The sequence below is a fragment of the Pseudorasbora parva genome, chromosome 20, assembly GCF_024679245.1.
Source record: "Pseudorasbora parva isolate DD20220531a chromosome 20, ASM2467924v1, whole genome shotgun sequence".
Classification (NCBI taxonomy): domain Eukaryota; kingdom Metazoa; phylum Chordata; class Actinopteri; order Cypriniformes; family Gobionidae; genus Pseudorasbora; species Pseudorasbora parva.
In genome coordinates, this window is record NC_090191.1 from 40,777,227 (window position 1) to 40,800,363 (window position 23,137).

The 23,137-nt window shown below is 37.5% G+C and overlaps 1 protein-coding gene across 1 annotated transcript; it reads left to right on the plus strand.

Annotated features, from left to right (window-relative positions):
• The first annotated feature begins 5,270 nt into the window (after positions 1-5,270).
• Positions 5,271-22,363, plus strand: znf800b (zinc finger protein 800b). Its single transcript, XM_067427980.1, has 6 exons — positions 5,271-5,459; positions 9,988-10,117; positions 16,481-16,576; positions 16,764-16,907; positions 17,598-18,780; positions 21,560-22,363. Coding segments are annotated over exons 2-6 (1,530 nt in total). The 5' UTR covers positions 5,271-5,459; positions 9,988-10,011; the 3' UTR covers positions 21,561-22,363.
• The last annotated feature ends 774 nt before the right edge of the window (positions 22,364-23,137 follow it).

Consider the following 23,137-nt stretch of genomic DNA (forward strand, 5'->3'; position numbering starts at 1 on the left):
TTTCATGTTGATATCAGAGGTGAAGTGTGTGATTTCTGCTCCACTAACCTCACCAAAGTATTTCCAAACTGTTTCCCAAAGCATTTCACATTTGAGCTTCATCTCTGAGAAGGTCTTCATCGCTAGCATAATGATATTAATATTCAAAGAGGCAGAACTCCTGTGTGTGTAAAGATCCTTTTTTGAACTCTTCTTCGAGATTTGAGTACTCTTTTATTTATGAAAGTATTGATATATGAATCATGTATAGTTGTTCAGACTGTGCTAAGACGATATGCTCTGTGAACCCAGCTTCTTGTTTGCTGTGACCCCCCCCCCCAAAACAAATCATGTCCGATTTTACCGTGTTGCCTTGCTGCCAATGCGAACCAGAGCTAGAAACCAACCCGGACCCCTCCGCACCATCTTTAATGGGTGAAGTGCTTCCATGTGGAGTTCCTCCAGGTCGACCCACGCCGAACACGGGAAGCGGCCTGGGATGAGAGGATTTTCGGATACATGTTTTGCCTTTTCCCATTGCACATCAATCATTAGAGATTATTCTAGAGAATATATTGACACAATAATATATTTTTTCAGGAAAGCGTTAAGGGCCAGTTAAGTGAACTGGATGATTCTGATTGCAATTGTAATGTTTATGAGCTATGGTTTGCCTCTTATTGATCTGATGGCTCATCAGTTTTGGTCCAATAGTGCCACAAAACTCAATGTACTGCAGTTCAGCAGTAATGTTGAACTGTAACTAAGCTGTATGTTATATATATATATCATATACACGTCCCTCTTGTAGAAATTAATGAATGTCACCATGGCATAGCAGTGCAATTTATATAATTTTATTATATTTTTTTTGTGCTTTTTTTGTTTTGTTCTTGTTTTTCATCATCTTATTTTCATTCACTAGGCTGATTTTGGGTGAGATTACTGTGAAGGCTTGTTTCTGCCACGGGATAAATGGATAATTGCGAATTTATATATTATAATTCTGACTTTATTCCGCAATTTTTACTTTAATTTGTAATAACGGCTATATCTCGCAATTCTGACTTTAATTCGTTATTATGACTATCTCACAATTCAGAAGTTTATATCACAATTCTAACTTCAATTTGTAATTACGACTTTATAACACAATTCTGACTTCAATTCGTAATTTACTTTACAACTTTATAACACAATTCTGACTTTAATTCGTAATTTACTTTACGACTTTATAACACAATTCTGACTTTAATTCGTAATTTACTTTACGACTTTATAACACAATTCTGACTTCAATTTGTAATTACGACTTTATAACACAATTCTGACTTCAATTTGTAATTACGACTTTATAACACAATTCTGACTTCAATTTGTAATTACGACTTTATAACACAATTCTGACTTCAATTTGTAATTACGACTTTATAACACAATTCTGACTAATTCGTAATTTACTTTACGACTTTATAACACAATTCTGACTTTAATTCGTAATTTACTTTACGACTTTATAACACAATTCTGACTTCAATTTGTAATTACGACTTTATAACACAATTCTGACTTCAATTTGTAATTACGACTTTATAACACAATTCTGACTTCAATTTGTAATTACGACTTTATAACACAATTCTGACTAATTCGTAATTTACTTTACGACTTTATAACACAATTCTGACTTTAATTCGTAATTTACTTTACGACTTTATAACACAATTCTGACTTCAATTTGTAATTACGACTTTATAACACAATTCTGACTTCAATTTGTAATTACGACTTTATAACACAATTCTGACTTCAATTTGTAATTACGACTTTATAACACAATTCTGACTTCAATTTGTAATTACGACTTTATAACACAATTCTGACTTCAATTTGTAATTACGACTTTATAACACAATTCTGACTTCAATTTGTAATTACGACTTTATAACACAATTCTGACTTTAATTCGTAATTTACTTTACAACTTTATAACACAATTCTGACTTCAATTTGTAATTACGACTTTATAACACAATTCTGACTTTAATTCGTAATTTACTTTACAACTTTATAACACAATTCTGACTTCAATTTGTAATTACGACTTTATAACACAATTCTGACTTTAATTCGTAATTTACTTTACGACTTTATAACACAATTCTGACTTCAATTTGTAATTACGACTTTATAACACAATTCTGACTTCAATTTGTAATTACGACTTTATAACACAATTCTGATTTCAATTTGTAATTACGACTTTATAACACAATTCTGACTTCAATTTGTAATTAAGACTTTATAACACAATTCTGACTTCTATTTGTAATTACGACTTTATAACACAATTCTGACTTTAATTCGTAATTTACTTTACGACTTTATAACACAGTTCTGACTTTAATTCGTAATTTACTTTACGACTTTATAACACAATTCTGACTTCAATTTGTAATTACGACTTTATAACACAATTCTGACTTCAATTTGTAATTACGACTTTATAACACAATTCTGACTTCAATTTGTAATTACGACTTTATAACACAATTCTGACTAATTCGTAATTTACTTTACAACTTTATAACACAATTCTGACTTCAATTTGTAATTACGACTTTATAACACAATTCTGACTTTAATTCGTAATTTACTTTACAACTTTATAACACAATTCTGACTTCAATTTGTAATTACGACTTTATAACATAATTCTGACTTTAATTCGTAATTTACTTTACGACTTTATAACACAATTCTGACTTCAATTTGTAATTACGACTTTATAACACAATTCTGACTTCAATTTGTAATTACGACTTTATAACACAATTCTGACTTCAATTTGTAATTACGACTTTATAACACAATTCTGACTTTAATTCGTAATTTACTTAACGACTTTATATAGCAATTCTGACTTTATATCACGCAATTATGACTATTTGGAAATTATGACTAAATCGCAATTATGACTTTATCTCATAATTACGGACTATATCTCGCAATAACAACTTTATAGGTTGCCAACGCTACTTTATTTCTCGCAATTGCAAGTTTATATCACATAATTCTGACTCTATAACTTGCAATTGTTTTATATCACGCAATTATGAGAAAAAAATTCTCAAAAACCTTATTTTTTCTGTGATGAAAACAAGCTTTCATAGATTACAACTGTTAGTTAGTTTAAATAATTGCATTTTAAGCTACATTTTCGGTGAAACGTTGAACTCAACGTTCTGTAAAAGCGAAAGACCCGCCGTTTGCTTCCATGTAAAGGGAAACGCCAGAAGCAATATGAACTAACTGTGTAATGTTCTCCATGCAGTCTCTTCTCTCTTCAGTTTGTCTACTGATATTGTTGCATGTGTGCATCTACTACTTTGCCATTATTAGTGAATGTCATTGGTAAATAGGTGGTTTGTCATAACACTGCACAAACAGCCCAGTTATTGAGGTTATTTCCCACCGCATCAGATCTGTCCCGCTTTTACTCTTACGTGACCTGTATGTTGATAGATGTATTATAGCGACGCCTTCAGTGTGACCCAGCCGTAACAATTGTAAAGATTTCCAAGGCCTTATTTTTATACCTGGACTCTTCGTACAGAATCTGTAAGTCTCGCTCAGAGGCGTTCCTCATTCCCGTGTCCTGTTGGCCCGTGTGTTCTCGATGATATAGATGTGTATTTTCAGGTTTGATGATATTTTGCATTTCAGCTGTTACAGAAATACATTTTTCTTACCTGCTTTCCTGCGTTCTTGATTTACATTCAATTGTGTGTCAAGTGTTTATTTATTTAGAGTTTATAAGAATCCCTGTCTTCGGGAACACTGCGGCTTCAAGCCCTGTTATCCATCCATCCATCCATCCATCCATCCATCCATCCATCCATCCATCCATCTATCTGACTACCTCAATTCATCCAACTATCTATCCATCCATCCATCCATCATCTATCTATCAATCTATCATCCATCCATCCGACTATCATTCATCAATTTATCTGACTACCTCCATCTATCTATCTATCTATCTATCTATCTATCTATCTATCTATCTATCTATCTATCTATCTGACTATCATTCCTTCCATCTATCATCCATCCATCTGACTATCTATCCATCCATACATCTAACTTTCTCCATCTATCCATCCATTTGACCATCTCCCTCCATATATCTATTCATCCATCCATCCATCCGATTATCATCCATCCATTTGACTATCTCCCTCCATCCATCTATATATCTATTCATCAATCCATCCATCTGATTATCATCCATCTGACTATCATTCCTTCCATCTATCTGACTATCCATCCATTTGACTATCCATCCATCCATCCATCCATCCATCCATATACCACCTATCCACCCATCCATCCATCCATCCATCCACATACCACCTATCCATCCATCCATCATCTATCTATCTATCTATCTATCTATCTATCTATCTATCTATCTATCTATCTATCTATCTATCTATCTATCTATCTATCTATCTATCTATCTATCTATCTATCTATCTATCTATCTATCTATCTATCTATCTATCTATCTATCTATCTATCTATCTATCTATCTATCTATCTATCTATCTATCTATCTATCTATCTATCTATCATGAACCGTTTTGCTATGGCGCCTGCTTTTTGACATGCACGAGTTCATAAACACCAGAGACGCACGTGCTCATATAAACAAGTTTTGCGCGCGAATCTCGGGTGGTGGTAGCCTAGCAACGCAACTACCCAGCGCCCGAGGTCAGTAGTAGTTAATTTGGCAACGCGAGTTTATAATTTATTTTTTACAATCTCGGATAAATCTACATATAAATATTGATCATAACTTTATTTGATCTGATCTCTAATAGTAATTATAATATAGTACTATTAATACTATATTGTTATTATATCGATGCTATATTATTTCAGATATAGTAGTAATTGTAAAAGTAATAATAGTAATAGTAAAAAAATCCAAATAGTAGTAGCTGCGTAGGTATAACTCATTATGATCTTAAATAGAACTTTTAAACTATGCAATGTTTTAAAAAGAAATGTTAAGAACTAACGTTAAATTTGTAAAGACACTTCTGGAGTCCATTAGAATGACAATGACCTCTAAAACGGTTAAATGTAAAATATTTTTTATTTATTGGAAATGTTAAACGTGTCCGTTTATTTGTAGTGGCATTTGTGTGATAGTCAAAGTTTTTGTACAGTTTATTCGATCAAATGCTTTAAATGTTTTGGTTGATGACACTCTTCTGAGACTCGAACTCCCAACCTTCTCTGTCCAGCCCGGATCTGGAATCACTAGGCCACGGCACCCTGATAGTTCTCCGGTGTTTGCTCAGCAGGGCACGTGCATGTGCTGGAGAGTCACATTCGTGCGCGCGGAGGCGTCACACACAACCCAGGAACTCATAGTCGAAGTATCTCCTGGGAATCTGCGGATTATATCGGTAAGAACAACTAGAAGCCTGGTTTAAGCCTCACGTTTTTTGATGTAGCGGTTTAACGTTGCGTGCGTTTTAAACACGTAGAAGCGTCGCGTTTCCTCCCTGATGAAGAAAATGGCGTCTTGGTTTTGTTGTTCAGTCTGTGGACGGCGAAGAGACGGCCGTTTTCGATTCCGCGCGTGATTTATAAGGGGTTTAACGAGTTTTTTAGAGGGGGCTGAGTGTTGTTGGCAACATTATGCGTGTTTTGTTGTAATAGTTGTCCTTTTTTAGTCTGGAGAGCGCGCGCAATGGCGCGAGGCTCTCCAGCGCCGCGCGCAATGACGAGCAAAGCGCAGCGCGTGCCAGAGGTTCGGTTCTGCGTGTTTGGATGTTGATAAGCTGTAAAGTTTATTTTCCGTGTTTGCTTAATGCTTTTTCATGTGCGTCAATCGCCCTTTGTGGTTGTAAGTGGTTCTTCCTTGTCGGAAGTGTGAACTTCGGTAGTTGCAGATTGTGGACGAGGTATTAAAAATACAGAAAAATATGTTTAAGTGGCAGTTTGGATAGCGTGACAACATTTTTACCCAAACAAGTCAAAGTATCCGGCCAAAAACATACAAAAACGGGTCTACTTAGTAATGTAGAAGTTAGTTTAAATCAATGCAAGCTTTGCAAAGCAGCACACTTTCTGTTTGTCCCCACTATCGAGGACAAACCAGGTGTTCAGTGTGAAACTGGTGCACTAAAACAACATTAAACCTGATTTTATGTTTGACATTTGAAGACACTTGTTTATAAAGTGATTGTCAGCTGTTTTCTGACTTAAGTTTACCTTTATTATTGCATTTGCATGCAATATTTCAGTCGTTCAGTTCCTATAGCACTCAAGTACAGTACATATTTTCCAAAATAATAAGTACAATAATGAATAACAACTTTAACTTTCCCCAAAACTGGCCAACATCTCCTAAAAAGTGTACTTTTAAAAGATATGCATTACAATAGTGCGTCCATCCATAAAAAAGTAATTAAGTAGTAGTGTTAGTTACTTTTTATATAAAGTAATGCATTACGTTACTTTTTTTCACCCGGGCAGGGTTTCCTTTTTTTTTTTTTTTTTTTTTTAACAATTCAAAAAAAGTTTTGTATTTGGCAAATGTAATCATACATATTTCATACCAAAAGTGAAATAAGACTCAGGCTGAATGAATGCGATTGCAGAGCTGTACAGGAGAGGGCGCCGCTCAAACAAACCTTTAGGGGATGCAGGAGAACAAAGTTCAACTGTCTCAAAATCAACACAATTGTGATGTTTGCCTAAAGTCGTTACTGCTTATTGGTGTGGTTGAATTTAATCATCAAAGGTCAGCAGCAAAGACGCCGGTTAATCAAGTGAGATAAATGCATAAAGTACATTTGTGTAATTATTGCAGGTTTGCGTAATATTTTGAGTTTGTGTTTCACTGGTTTTGTTCATTTTGAGGAATACTGAATCTGTTTTTATGTAAGTGAGATGAGTAAATGCATGCTCAACAACCATCACACACAGCGCCTCTGCCTTTTACTCGCCAATTAGCTGCCAATGAAATATGATATAATTGTTTAAGTTGTTTAATAAAATGCTACATTTTGTATTATGATCTTTATTGAATTTTAATTTATATACACTCTAAAAAATGTTGGGTTGTTTTAACCCAATGTTGGATCAAATATGGACAAACCCAGCAATTGGGTTGTTTTAATCCTGCGCTGGGTTAAATATTTGCTTTTCATCTGTCTGTCTAATCTATCTATCTATCTGTCTGTCTGTCCGTCCGTCCGTCCGTCCGTCCATCCGTCTGTCATTCTATTTATCATTGTATCATCATTCTATCTATATATCAATAAGTCTAACTGTTTATCCATCCATCCATCCATCCATCCATCCATCCATCCATCCATCCATCCATCCATCCATCCATCCATCCATCCATCCATCCATCTATCTATCTAGCTGTCATTCTATCATTCTATCTAGCTGTCGTTCTGTCAGTCTATCCATTCATCCATTTGTTTGTCCATCCCTCTATCTGTTTATCCATCCATCCAATGGACAATGTTGTTCTATCATTTCATCCATCCATCCATCCATCCATCCATCCATCCATCCATCCATCCATCCATCCATCCATCCTAATTGTTCTCTCCATCCATGACTGTCTATCGATCTGATGTGAAAAAGAACGATTTATTACTTTTCCATGAGCTTGTCTTGTAGCAAGTATCAACCTTCAGTTATGGTCAAGACGGAGAGCATTGTTTTTGTTTTTCAACCAAACTCCAGCAGAGGGCGACACTTAGAGATCCCTTTTGAAAGTGATAATGACTTTGAGAATGAGTGTCCTGTCATCATTTAGTCACCCGCATGTCATTCCACACCTGCGTGACGTTTGTTCTTTAGTGAAAAACAAAAGCAGATGTTTAGCCGAATGTTCATGCTGCTCTTTTCCATACAGTGAAAGTGGATGGTGACCAACGCTTTTGAGCGCCAAAAATGACCGTAAATGCAGTCTGCATGATTGGTCCGTTGTATTCCAAGCCTTTTTGTGTTGCACAGATTTGTGTGAGAAACAGACCAGCATTGATCACTTTCATTATCAGGAAAAGAGCAGCTTAGACATTCTACTTCTCATGTATTACAAAGAAATTTTAACTTTCTCTTCTCTCTTCTCATGTATTTGTGAGGACTTTGAGAGATTTGGTTTGTTTCCCTTTAGCTGGGTGAATTAGGCCAGAGGTTTATTAGTGTAAGTAGTCTGAATGCCGCTAGCCATGATAAAGCACTCATCCTATTACATTACGGTGTCAATTCCTGCCACATTTCAATAACATTGTGTCAGAGAGTGGCGTTTGATGGCTCTCTTTACATGGGCTTTAGTCTGAGCATTTAGTGTTAGTGTAGGGTGATAAATGTCTGAAGGAGGATCTTATACAACCGAGATTTGTATTTCAAAAGCAGAGGGAAGTGATGTGAAGGGATGGAGAGGAGACAGAGACAGATGCATGTTCAATGCGTTAAAGCAAAGTTATGATGAACGACTGACAGATGCTATCAAAATCTATACAAATATCCCCCAAAAAAGCAATCAATCAAAACCAAATTTCCAGTTCAAAAAGAACAAAATACAGTAATTATTGGAAAATAAGTCGAAAGTGCATTGTTGAGAGAACCCCACAGATAAGTTATTTTATAATTACATTAAAAAATAATGTAAAATATAAGCTAATTGCGGGTGCGATTGCGTGCGCGAGTGGGTGCGTGTGTGCGCGTGCGTGTTCGGGTGTGTGTGCGATTGCGTGTGGGTGCGTGCGCGGGTGGGTGCGTGTGTGCGCGTGCGTGCGGATGCGTGTGCGAGTGGGTGCGTGTGTGCGCGTGCGTGTTCGGGTGCGTGCGCGATTGCGTGTGGATGCGTGTGCGAGTGGGTGCGTGTGTGCGCGTGCGTGTTCGGGTGTGTGTGCGGGTGCGTGCGCGGGTGCGATTGCGTGCGAGTGGGTGCGTGTGTGTGCGATTGCGTGCGGGTGCGTGCGCGGGTGCGATTGCGTGCGGGTGCGAGTGGGTGTGTGTGTGCGCGTGTGTGTGTGTGCGGGTGTGTGTACGGGTGCGGGTGCGATTGCGTGCAGGTGCGAGTGGGTGTGCGGGTGTGTGCGGGTGTGTGCGCGTGCGTGTGCGATTGCGTGCAGGTGCGAGTGGGTGTGCGGGTGTGTGCGCGTGCGTGTGCGATTGCGTGCGAGTGCGTGTGCGATTGCGTGTGGGTGTGATTGCGTGCGAGTGAGCGAGAGTGTGAAAGAGTGTGTGCGTAATCTTGCTCTTGCTCTGGTTGATTTGTGTGTGTGTGTGTGTGTGTGTGTGTGTGTGTGTGTGTGTGTGTGACCTGGTAATCCCTACACAAAGATGGCAATATCCGAAATCCTTTTCCTTGTGGGGACATTTTTACGTCCCCATGAGGAAAACATCTTATAATCGCACAGAAGGAGTTTTTTTGAGAAAGTAAAAATGCAGAATGTTTCCTGTGATGGGTAGCTTTAGGGGCAGGGGCAGTGTAGGGGGATAGGATGTCCAGTTTGTACAGTATGAAATCCATTACGTCTATAAAAAGTCCCCATAAAACATGGAAACACGACGTGTGTGTGTGTGTGTGTGTGTGTGTGTGTGTGTGTGTGTGTGTGTGTGCTTATCTAGGAGAAGTGCCCATGTAAGGGAACTTTGTGACGTCATACATGAACATACTTAGAAAAAACTTTCCAAAACTTGTTCGATTACTGAAGGAGAGTGTTTGGCACCAAAATACCAACTCAACTTAATATTATTTTGGCTATGTTTAGCATGAAAATTAACTATTTAACAGTGTAAATAAGTCAGAATAAATTACATAGCATTAGACCCCCTCCCCCTGGATGTAAGATCTCTGTCCTTTAGTGCTTTAAGCGGTTTGTCAGTACATCATGCGATAACACTTCTCTTAGTTTAGAGCCGCTGTTTAGTGATCTGCTGTTCTCTCCATCTCCACAGAGGCACATTTGAAGTAGTTTAGAGATGGAGGAAGCACATTCGACCCCAGCCAATGAGAAGTCTTGTCAGACGGATGACATCACAGGTGAGGCCGTTGTGCCCGGGCCTGACCATGCGAGCAAGACGCAAGGTAAACTCCCACTTTTTGACTCTTAAATGAATAATGCATGCAAATGCCATCTATAGCCCTGTTCAGACAGTAATCGTTTCTGGTGGGGACGTAAGGTATTTTTATCATTTACAACGGCTAGTCTGGGATTTTATTGCCGTCTGAATCCAGCATGTCAGTGTTTTACTCCCACCACCCACGTAAAAATCCCTGGCCGAATTACCTCCTGTTTTTAGACAAACACCAATGTTATGTGGTGACTTAATTACCGTCCGAATCCACATCTCTGATAGCCTGACAAGCCAGACCCACATCAAGATGTTTGGTCTGGAAACTCACCATTGACGGCTCAATCTGAGGGGCCGATAAACGGTCGTCTTTCAAACTCCCTCTGCACGCGATAGGATAGCGCTACACCAACCAGAGCAACGAAGGTGAAGCAGAGCTCATTGACAGATTAAACATTCGCCGTATCCGGTCGGCTAAACTCCGAACACATCTTCCCTTTTTAAGAATGACTTCAGTGCCGTTCTTTGTTCTTTTCTCAGAGAAAAGCTTAACTCCAAGTCTTCCAGAGTCGTGGTCAAAGCTGATTCGAAAGACCGCCGTTCGCCAGTTTCTGTGTTTACTAGAAGCACGCAAACGCAACTCGGCCGTCATTATGTTAAGCCCCGCCCACCGACTCTATACACGATGTGATTGGCCCGGCAAGAGTTAGGCGAATAAAGCTCAGAAGGGTATTGAGAGTTGCTAGACGACACTCACGGGCAGATTCGATTTCCTGCCGCTAGGGGGCGTCTAGATTTCTAGGCTACATCTCTGAGATTTTTTTTCGAGAAAAGATCGTTTCATTTGGAAAATAAGTCGAAAGTGCATTGTTGAGAGAACCCCACAGACAAGTTATTTTATAATTACATTTAAAAATAATGTAAAATACAAGCTAATAAAACAAAAATATTATAAACTTGTATTTTGTTTCCCCTCATTCCATAAGAAATCTTTTAAATTGAAAGCGTTCAGAACAGAAAAGGAGTGAAAAAGTAAAAAACAGACATAAATTATAGTTGCATTGCATTCATAAACCGCATGCATTTATAAAAAAGACGGATTAACTGTTTATATCATTTTTGACCCCTGCGGCGCACCGTATCGCTGTAATTTGAATGCATTTTAAAGATCTATAGCCTACACTTTTATTACTGAAAAGCGGAAAATATTTACAAGAATAATCATTCTTCACCGCTCAAAAGAGAAGAAAAACATGTAAACATTTAAAATGAGCTGTTATTACGGCAGTAATTATCGTAGGTTCAATTTGCAGCGTCGTATTATTATTATTTTTTAACAGGAGATTTAAATAATAATTTCCTACTATTAAATTAAATGTGATTTTATTCGTATTATTCCAAGCATATGACGTGTTTTACAGCAGACAATCATTGGACTGACCCCGTGAGCAAGCTCCCAGGTGCGCAGGATTACAAAACTAGCTCATCCACGGTGAAGTCACCATCCGAATGCACGCGTTTATCACTGAGGTGGCATGCAAGAGTATTTTTACGGACGTCCACATGAGAAAAAATGCCCGTCCGAATAGGGCTTATGACACGCATTTTAAGTTGACCAGTGGGATCCATTCGGACCTGTCCAGATGAATGGACATAATCCGAAACAAGAGTAAATGCATTTTAATAGTGGCCCATCCGCTCTGATCCTTCCTTAGTAGAGGATTACAGCAAATTCCTCCACTGCCTGCTATTGTGCTTCACTCAGTAGGGGCCACTCGAGTCTGTGACCCTTACAGAGGTCACGCCCCACCCCACCCCCTCAGCCAATGGCTATACTGGACACACGCGCACACACACACACACACACACACACACACACACACACACACACACACACACACACACACACACACACACAAACACAGGGTGAAATGGGAACATTGATTGGGCTGGTCTTTGCCTATGTTATAGCAGGAAGTCAAGAGGCCACGCCCATGTGATGATGTATGCATGGGGGTGGGCTCAGGGGAGGGGCTTAAGTTGTGTGTACAAGTGATAGGATATAGCAGTTTTACTTCCTGTTTACATACTTTTTCTACTAACAGTACAAATTAACTTATATGTTTTTTAGAGAGTGTATTCCTTTCAAACGCAACATTAATTTTGAGTTTGTAAAAGCTATTTTTACCCATTGTATTTTCTTTAATCTCAGCAGTGCCATTTTAATATTTAGTATATACTATTATAGTGCTTACTAATATTTTGAACGGACTTTTATTCTTATATTTTCATTTTTCATTTTAGTTTAAGTTTTAGTAAATATGTTATGTGGTTTTGTCATTTTATTAATTGTTTTATTTTATATTTTTATAAGCTTTAAATGTTTCCGTTTTTATTATAATTTAAAAAGTTTTAGGATTTTTTTTGTGTGTGCTGTCAAATCGATTTATTGCAATTAATCACAGCCAAAATAAAAGTGAATGTTTACATAATGTGTGTGCTCAGTGAATAATTATGTATATTTGAATACACACACATGCATGTTTATAGTTAAGGATTTTTTTTTAATATATATAATAAAAATGTATACACGGTGTGTATATTTGTGTGTGTATTCAAATATACATAGTTATACACCGTACACACACACATTATGTAAACAAACGTATTTAATTTATTAGCCAGCACAAATTTTTATGTTTTTGTCATTTATTCGTTTTTTTTTATATTTTAAATTAGCTTTTATAAGTACAGTTCTATTATAATTTAAAAGTTTTAGTAATTTTTATGTTTTTGTCATTTCTATAATCTTATATATATACACATTAGATTTTATTTTTATATTTTCAAATTTTAAAGTAATTTATATTGTGCTTTTGTCATTTTTATCACTTTTTTTAATCTTTTCATATTTTAATTTAGCCTTTATTTTTATATTTTCAATTAGAATGTTTAAAAAGTTTTAGTAATTTATATTATTATTTATTTTATTTTATCGTTTATTTATTATTTAAAAAAATCTTTTTAACTTTTATTTTACTTCCAGTTTTAGCAAATTTAGTTCTTTAACTTATTTATTTATTTACATTTATAGTTGCCAAAAACGAATATCATCTAATATTAATGTTATTTTATATCAGCTTAATTACAGTTACCGAAAACGATATTAAAAAACGTATGTTTAATATAAGTATAAATATATGTTTTAGTCATTTTAGTATTTTAATTTAAACATAGCTTGTTTATTTATTTATTAGTTAGTTGGCAAAAAAACAATGCCATCTAATATTTAAAAAAAAATTCAGCTTAATTTCAGTTACCAATTTTTTTTATATTTATTAGTTGCAAAAAATGTATATGATATTAGTTATGTTATTTTATATCAGTTTAATTTCAGTTACCGAAAACAATATACAAAACACACCTTTTAAAAAATTGTTTTTTTAACACTTTGTATGTTTATTTCATTTTAGTACTTTAACTTAAACATACTTGTTTATTTATTTATATTTATTAGTTGCCAAATTTTACTTATAGTTATAGCAATAACGACCCTGTCATGTACTACTATCAGTCACCAAGTGAGTAAATCGAGTTTTATTTACCAGCCAAAACCGATTTTTCTTTCATATGCCACTTGGCAAGTGCTAAATGTGTACCCTTGGCTCTTAATGTACAGACTGAACGGTCTAGTGGAAACTGGCGCATAGACCATCAAACCAAAAGCATCAGTCAGCAGTGCTGAAGTGCGGAGTCCAGATTGATTCTGAGTGCTTGTAGACGGCCACCTCCTCACCTATAGCTGTCCTGACATTGGCAGATTTCCGGCCATTCCTCCAGGAAATTCCCCCACACACACATAAAACACCGGCAATATACGGCGAGTCTCTGAGGAGCACTCTTAACACACCGCTGGCCGGCCGGCCATAAATTCACCAACATCCCCATCATCAATCTCCGACTGATTTGGTCGCTTTATCCACAGCTGTGTTCGTGCCCCGTATCTTTACACACCATTGATTTTCCACCGCCTCTCGTAGTGAAGAGTTATTGTCTTCCATGTAGCTCTGGTGACGGAAAATGCTCTTTTAGAGTTGTTTTAGATGGTTACATTTCTATAGTTTGAAGACAATGGCTGCCACAGTGTTTCCCCATATCCATAACCTTAAAGGGTTAGTTCAAACAAAAATGAAATGTCTGTCATTAACTCCTCCCCCTAATGTCGTTCCTCACCCGTATGACCTCCGTTCATCTTCACACACAGTTTAAGATATTTTATATTTAGTCCGAGAGCGTATGCAAGTGTATGCACACTATACTGTCCATGTCCAGAAAGGGAATAAAAACATCATCACAGTAGTCCATATGAGACATCAGTGGGTTAATTAGAGTCTCTTGAAGCGTCGACAATACATTTGGGTCCAAAAATAACAAAAACTACGACTTTATTCAGCATTGTCTTCTCTTCCGGGTTTGTTTTCAATCCTCAAATAAAGATTCAAACGGTTATGAATCAGCGTACTGATTCATGATTCGGATCGCGTGTCAAACTGCTGAAATCACGTGACATTGGCGATCCGAATCATGAATCAATTCGCTGATTCATAACCGTTTGAATCTTTATTTGAGGACAGAAAACAAACCCCAAAGAGAAGACAATGCTGAATAAATTCGTAGTTTTTGTTATTTTTGGACCCAAATGTATTGTCGACGCTTCAAGAGACTCTAATTAACCCACTGATGTCTCATATGGACTACTGTGATTATGTTTTTATTCCCTTTCTGGACATGGACAGTATAGTGTGCATACACTTACATACGCTCTCGGACTAAATATAAAATATCTTAAACTGTGTGTGAAGATGAACGGAGGTCTTACGGGTGTGGAACGACATTAGGGCGAGGAGTTAATGACATACATTTCATTTTTGAACACTTTAAGTTCGAGCAACATTATTAAAACTAGTGTAATTTTCAAACTCCACTAATAAGTCTTTTCTGTAACGTCTCCACAAACTAGAGCTTCATTAATCACAATGTTGAAGTATTGGCAAACGAAACCCAAACCGAAGAGATATTAACCGATTTATCCAGTGGAAAAATGTGTATTAAATCAAGGCTTTTGTTTCAGAGCCAGACGCTTTCGCAAATACAGACAGTCGCAGGCAGCGGCCATCAATAATGCAAACTTTAATAAAGTCTCATTTAGAAAGCACAAGCTGAACCTCTGAATGGATATGACTCATATCTGTGAGATCTGCCATCCGAAACACACTGGCACGAGCACGGCAAACGAGACTTCAGATCATCATTTCTGTGTAATGAGTTTGTCTGGGGAGAATTATTCAAAGAGATCCAGCCTGACGGACTGTCATGAGTATTAATAAGTGAGATAAGCAGTATTATAGCTGAGGCACTTGATTAATTGGATGTTTTTTTGTGATGCAAAGACCTTCAGCATTTCTCCGGTGTAAATATACAACGATGATTTATGCCATTGCAACATTTACAACAGCTAATCTCTTTGTTTAAAAGGCCTGAGGGGTATTCCAGAAAGCAAGGTTAACATATACCTTGAACTCCCGGTTGATTAACCCTAAGCTTGCTTACTCCGTGAGTTCAGACAACTCGGAGTATATTTCCCGGTTAACACACAAGACATTTAGCCTGACGTAGTCATACTTATTCTAGTCAGAATAAGTATATAAGTATTCAGAATAAGAGTCTGAAACTGCTTCATTGGGCTGTGATTATGGGGCGTGTTTCAACTGAACCAGGAAAGACCTCAACTGGACAGACCTACAACCAATCAGAGCAGCGGAGCGACGTTAACATAGCTCAACTGCACTGTGTTGCCAAGTCCGCGGGTTGAAGCCACTATTATGTGATATATAGACCCATGATTGCGAATTTTAGCTGGCAACCTTGCCAAAATAACACACATTTTACCTCCCAAACACCATTTTTTTCCGGAGAACCTCCCGAGAAGCTATTGTTTAAGGCTAGTAGTTGGCGGGTTTTGTTGTAAAAACTTGGCAACCCTGTCTGCACGTGCGCTGGAATCAGGCTGGAATACACGATCTTTGCGGGTGTTGTAAAAAAATACAAGAATTTAATGATACACAGAGTACTTACCCAACATGATCATAATTTCTGAGAGAAATTGTGAAGTTGATGCAGATACGAACAAGCTCTCCGTTTAGGATTTGAACAAATATAACCCAAGCCCCTTTGATGACGTTTGATTACGGTACTGTTGATCATCTGTCCGTCATCGTCTAAAGCCCGCCCTGAGGATTTCATTAGTCCGAACAGTTTCTGTTCAGAGATAATTACTCCTCTATTGAGCATGTGATGTACTGTTTTTCTGTTGCAGAGTACTCCTCAGAACCTGGAGATCCTCCTCTGCTACAAACGCCGCTGCTCACCTCCAAATCTGGCATCCAACAGATCATTGAATGTTTCCGCACAGGTGCCATGTCTTTTCACAATGTGTTCCCTTTATTTCCTCTCTTTATAGTCATAAGCCCCGTTTTTTTCCAAAAAAGTTCCTGGTACAAATTGTTCCGAGTTATTTTGGTGGAAACGGGGCTATAGTAGAACAAAGTATGTGGAGCACCGTCTGAGTCCTATCACTGCCCTCTTGTGGTTATTTGCAGGTACTCCACAGCTCAAACACATTCTCCTCAAAGAGGTGGACACAATCTTTGAATGCAAACTCTGCCGCAGTCTCTTCCGTGGCCTTCCCAATCTGATCAATCACAAGGAAATGTATTGTTTCACTCGAATGCCTGAACCTGACGGTTAGTATGACATTGCCTTTCTGCTGTTCATTCTATTCTAAAAGACCAGCGTTGAGTTCGCCATCACATTTTTATAAATTATTGACATCAAAATAAAATGATTTTATGTTTTGGTGACACACATTCTGTCTGTTATTTTCAAGCATATAATGGTTTAACTTTTGTTGCATCTTATTTACAATTTGTGCTGCTGTAAGACTTTACTAAATTTCTAAAATAAGCATACAACATTTCCATTGTTGTTTGGTTTGTTAGGATAGGACAATAATTGGTCGGGATAAAACTATTAAAAATCTGGAATCTGAGGGTGCAAAAATCTAAATATTGAGAAAATCGCCTTTAAACTTGTTCAAATGAAGTCCTTAGCAATGCATATTACTACTACTACTAATTTTCATATATATTTACGGTAGTAAATATACAAAAAATCTCAATGGAACATGATTTCTTTACTTTATATCCTAATGATTTTTGGCATAAAAGAAAAAGCAATAATTTTGACTCATACAATGCATTGATGGCTATTGCGACTTATGACTGGTTTTGTGCCCCAGGGTCACACATGGTTTGGCTAATCTAGTTTTCGTAAGTGTTATAGTATATCTACATATTGCTCAAAAATGCTTAGAAAATCCTGTTTTCCATGATACGGTCCTGTTAAATAATATCTACTTCTGGTTTGTCTTCTAGACCCCTCTGGAGATGCCGAAAAAAGCATGAAAGAACTTATTGAAGCCATCTATCCCCGCTGTGATGAAGAGTTATACGTGCTGAAATTTGAGCCCATTGCCAGCAACCAGAATGCTGTGTACCAATACCTGTCCAAAGAAGACGACCTGCCAGCTTCATCCCAGAGTCCCAACCACAACACCACAGACAGCTGGAGACACTGCCATTACAACAGACAGGAACTGCACACAGAAGAAGGGGAGAACAAATGCATTGATGGCGAAGATGAGACCGAGAACCCGGACAAAGATGTGGAGGAAAAAAAGGAGCATCCGGATGCTGTAGAACCGATTGAGCCAATGGAGGAAGAGCTGACCTCCTCTAAATGCCTCCTCTGCAATAGGACATATAGGGTTCGAGGTCACCTTAGAAGACACCTGCTGACTGTTCACAAGATTGTATCTTCCAGTTCATCCTCCAACTCTACTGATCCTCCATGCAAATCCAAGAAAATCCTCAATGGTAACGTTCCAGACACTCCCAACACAAGTCCAAGCTCCTCTAACTCCCAGAATAAGAGCCCTAAGGAGGACAAGGTCCCTATCAAGGCTGAATACTCTTTGGGCTTTGACCTCAAGGCGCGCTTCTGCAAGCTCTGCAAACGCACATTCAGCTCCGTGCAGAACCTGGAGAAGCACATCGAGCTGCACACGGACAATGGCACAGACTTCTTCGTCAAGTTTTACTGCTGCCCGCTCTGCCGCTACAAGACGCGGCGCAAAAGAGACGTGCTACGGCATCTCACGGAGTTACACAAGAAGAAGTCCTCCTACCTGAGCCGGATCTCGCAGTCGCTGGAGAGCTACGCCGTCAAGAAGCCGGTGGAGGTTGTGTTGAACAAAGACGAAGCCAAAGATCAAGAAGAAGTGAAAGTCAACCACACTTCACCATATCTGACACGCAGGAACCCGAAAACACCTGCCGTGATGCGCAACAAGTCCTTAAATACTGCCAAAGGAACCAACAGCAAACAAGTGAAGCCTAGTACCCCAAAAGGGAGTGTCACTAAGAAATCTCTTCACGTGTGCAACATCTGTGGACAGAGCTTTAAAAAGACACGGTACCTAGGGTTGCACAAGAGAAGCCATCTAAAAACCGCAGCGAGGAGCGCTGGTATCAGAACAAGATCAAAGGTCATGCTTTGGTGAGTGCAACATGCCACACAAACTCTTCCCCAAACCCTAGTGAGATGCCTTGCTTTCTACTAAAGCATAGGAAACAATGCCACACTAATAGTCCTCCTTTCCTCTCAGTTGTAGCATGTTGATAACAGCTCTGTACTTCAGTTTGGCACACTGCATAGCTCACACAAACAAAAAAACAGGTTATTTTTCACAGTACTTTAAAGTATGTCTTGTTGACATTTCTTCTGCTTTGTCCACCAACCAATATATTTTTTTTCCACGTAGCTCTTCACATTCTGCAATTGCATTTTTGACACAGAAACTGCATGCAATTCTGCCTTTGGATTTGGCCAAAACATGTCAAAAAGCAGAGCACCTCAACGCAATGCATTCCTGAGATATAAAAAAAATAATGCATGCAATTCTGCTTTCAAATTCGGCCGAAACATCTCAAAAGGCAGATCACTTTGTTGCAGTACATTTTGCAAATGCATGCAATTCTGGTTTTGAATCCAATCTAAACATCTCAGAAGGCAGATCACCTTATTCTCAGTGTATTCAGAAGTGAAACAATGCACACAATTCTGCTTTCAAGTTTGCCCAAATCATCTAAAAAAGCAAATCACTTCATTGCAATGCATTCTGCAGTTGCAGTCTTTACAAAAAATGCAATTCTGCTTCTACATTTGGCCTGAACATCTCAAAAGACAGGTCACTTTGTCTTGCATTCTTGAAAAAAACTGCATGCAAATCTGCTTTCAAAAATGCATTTCAACTCTACTTCAACGCAATGCGTTCTGAAAGTGCATTGTTGACAAAAAAATGCATGCAATCCTGCCTTCAAAACATCTCAAAAGGCAGATCACTTTGTCGCAGTGCGTTCTTCAATTGTATTCCTGGCAACAAAATTCACGCATTTCTTCCTTTGAAAAACTCATGGAATTGTGCTTTTGAATTTGACCAAAACATCTCCGAGTGTATAAGTTTACGCATGCAATTTAGGCTACAGTATTATAATGAAGTATTATACTTCATTTAGGCTTACTCCTGATGCTAAATCTGGATTTGTCTAGGTAGGCAGCTCAATAGGTTGTGTGCAGTTGTTTTCTGTGCCAGCACGTGTTCGCTCTGCCTCTGAATTTCGATGGCGAAGGAGACGGCGTGTGTTGTAGCGAGAGAGAGGAATTGGGCTTTGATTGGCCACAGCCTCGCTGCTAATGAATAAGAGGAAATCCCAGGGTGGACTTCAGCACGGAAGAATGAAGCATGGATGCCAATGCAAGGCCCCGGAAATTAGGCCGCCCCGGTCTCACCTCGAGGTTTAAAGAGCCCTTGGGGTGGCAGTGAAGCGGTGAGGGGGGCTTCTTTAAGAAGCAATTAAGATAACTCACCCGTGTCCTTGGAAACAGCTCGACTCAGCTGGGCGGTATTAATCACGCCGCTCTGTCACAGGACCGGAGAGACAAGAGGAGCTCTCTGATCTTCAAATAAGGGTGACGGAGTTGCCTTGGGTATCCATGACCATTCTTGACTTGCTTTTTTTCCCATTAAAGCCCCATTTTCTCCCCGTGGTGGAAGTCCATATGTCACTCTGACAGTTAGTATTTCACTCGTTCCTTTGGGTCTCAGTCTTTAGGTTTGGCTCTGGGTTGCAGTAAGTTACATCTAACATGAAAACACATGAAGGCTGGATTACCAGCAGCTGCTCCCAGGCCACATGTGGCAGAGTTACTTAAGCAATAAAGCCTGTGCGGATTGTGTCCCATAAACATTCAGATATTATATTATATTATATTATATTATATTATATTATATTATATTATATTATATTATATTATATTATATTATATTATATTATATTAATTATATTATATTAATGATATATTATATTATATTTTATTATATATTATATTATATTATATTATATTATATTATATTATATTAATTATATTATATTATATTATATTATATTAATTATATTATATTAATTATATTATTCAGTGTTTGGTAAGTTACTCTAAAAGAGTTTTTAATTGCTACTATCTTGGAAAGGTGTAATTAGGTCTAATCACTTTCTCTAAAAGGTATTGCATTATTTATTACTTTCTAAATCTCATGTCAACCCTGATCAGTTAAACTATAAGGATAGACATGAAATTGCTCTTTTAATTCTGTTTATTAAATGCATTAGATATAGAAGTGTTTCATAATCTATACAGTATTTAATGCGATTACATCTGAAGTAACTAATTAAAAAAATATGAAAGACTAACAGAAGCTAATCCATTACTTTACATACTTTACTCAATAGTTACTTAGTAATGCATTACACCCAACACTGATTATTATATTATATTATAAATTAGATTATAATAAATTGTATATTATGGTATGTTATATTATATTATTGAATTTCTATTAGTTTTTTGTTAATTGTATGAATTGTTGTTTATTCTGTTTTCACCATGAATATAATAAATATTATATTAATTATATTATTATTATTATTTATCTGTACTGTTTGATTGTCCCTCTCTTAGATTTAGATAAAGAAAAGGGGAAAGGAAAAATAATTTAATAACACTAAGTATAGTCTTTTGCGAATCTCAAAATACATATTTTTTTTCATATTGTACATTATAGATACAAATATTTGACACTGTTTAACTGACCATGTTGAATCTTACAAGGAACTAGTACGTGCCCATAGAAATACGGTTTTACTATGGTATATTTCACGATAACTTTCTATGATGCTGTTTTTGTGTCTCTTTCTAACTTCCTGTCTCTCTTTATTAGATGTTTTCTGACAGCGAACTGGACCGGACAACGGTGGAAAGACGTACTGGACAGTGAGAGTGACAAAGAAAAGGCCGATCATTAACAAAAAAGACTGTAAACCGTCATTAGGCTATAAGAAACCCTGGGAAATGTGCTTTTAGGAGCTTTTCCGCTGTCCCAGAGCTCTCAGTGTAACGGTACAGTGTTTCATCTGCGCTCTATTACACATTTATGAAGGGTTCGGACCACTCTCAGATCTAAGAGGAAATGGATATGCTTTCCATTCCCCGGCTGACATCAATAAGACTTGGCGTTTCCATCCGAAAACGTCCAGGTGATTGTTCCAGGTTGTCCGGTTGTAGTGAAGTGGCCTCAGGCGGAGCTGCTGTTGTGGATAGGGCATCGAGCGCTGGCTCTTTACACACATCAGGCTCATTGGTATTCAGTGCATTTGTGTGGGGTAACATCTGGACGTCTCGTTTCGATCACTGAGAAAACGGCAGACAAACTCTGCTTGTGTTATATTAACGGAAAGGCATCTTTTCTGTCTGAACAGGCACGCACGAATGGGGAACAGGACTGCGTTGTGCTTGACTGACCTGCAGGTATTGACTGACCTGCTCGCTCATTAATTCACTTTAAATCAGTTTTAGATTCTTCTTATGTTATCGATTCACATTTTACAAAAAAAACTGAACCGGTCTTCTGTCATTCGCTGTGTTTATCCGAGTTTCTTTATTTAGCCTGATGGAGAAAAGTTGGTTAAAGTTTAAATTTTTTTATGTTTCTTTGTATTGACCAACAATAAACAGATAAATTACAGTGTGCATTGTTTTTCCCCTTTATGCTATTTTGTTTCAAATCATTTACAAATATAAATGTGTGTATATATAAGTGCTGGGGAAAATGTGTTCATAATGTGTTTGCGGTGCATAATTATGTATATATAAATACACATGCATGTATATATTTAAGAAAATGTTTATATTTTTATTAAAAATATATATATAAGATAAATTGTATGTACAGTTTTTACATGCAAATATTTCTTAAATATATACATGCAAGTGTGTGTATTTATGTAAACATAATAATTGATTCATTTAATTTCATAATGTTCATGAAACATGCAGATGATTGCTCTGACCATCAAATATCAGATGAAGTGAGTCGTGCTGTTTTTATCCACTTTTAACTGGAATATTTGGCATGTCCACCTTTTGCATTAATTACAGCAGCTCATCTCTGGCATAATGTCAATATATTTCCTCTGAGAACTTCAATACTAAAGTTATCCCATGCCTTCTGCAACTGAAGCCAAAGGCTTTCCTTTCAATGGACAATAGATCCGTCCAGTTTATTTTCTGATTTCACTTTAAGGCGGCCATTTTGGGTCATTGTCCTCTGGGAAAATAAACCCGGAGCCAATAAGACTCCCAGATGCAAAGTGCTCTAATAATTGTGGCCACACACACACACACACGCGCACACACGCAGTGTGAGTATATGAGGTTCTGCTGAGTAATATTTTGGTGAGTGAGAGTTTTTTACACCACTAGAGGGCAATAATGCACTATTTATAAACCAGCTGTTGAA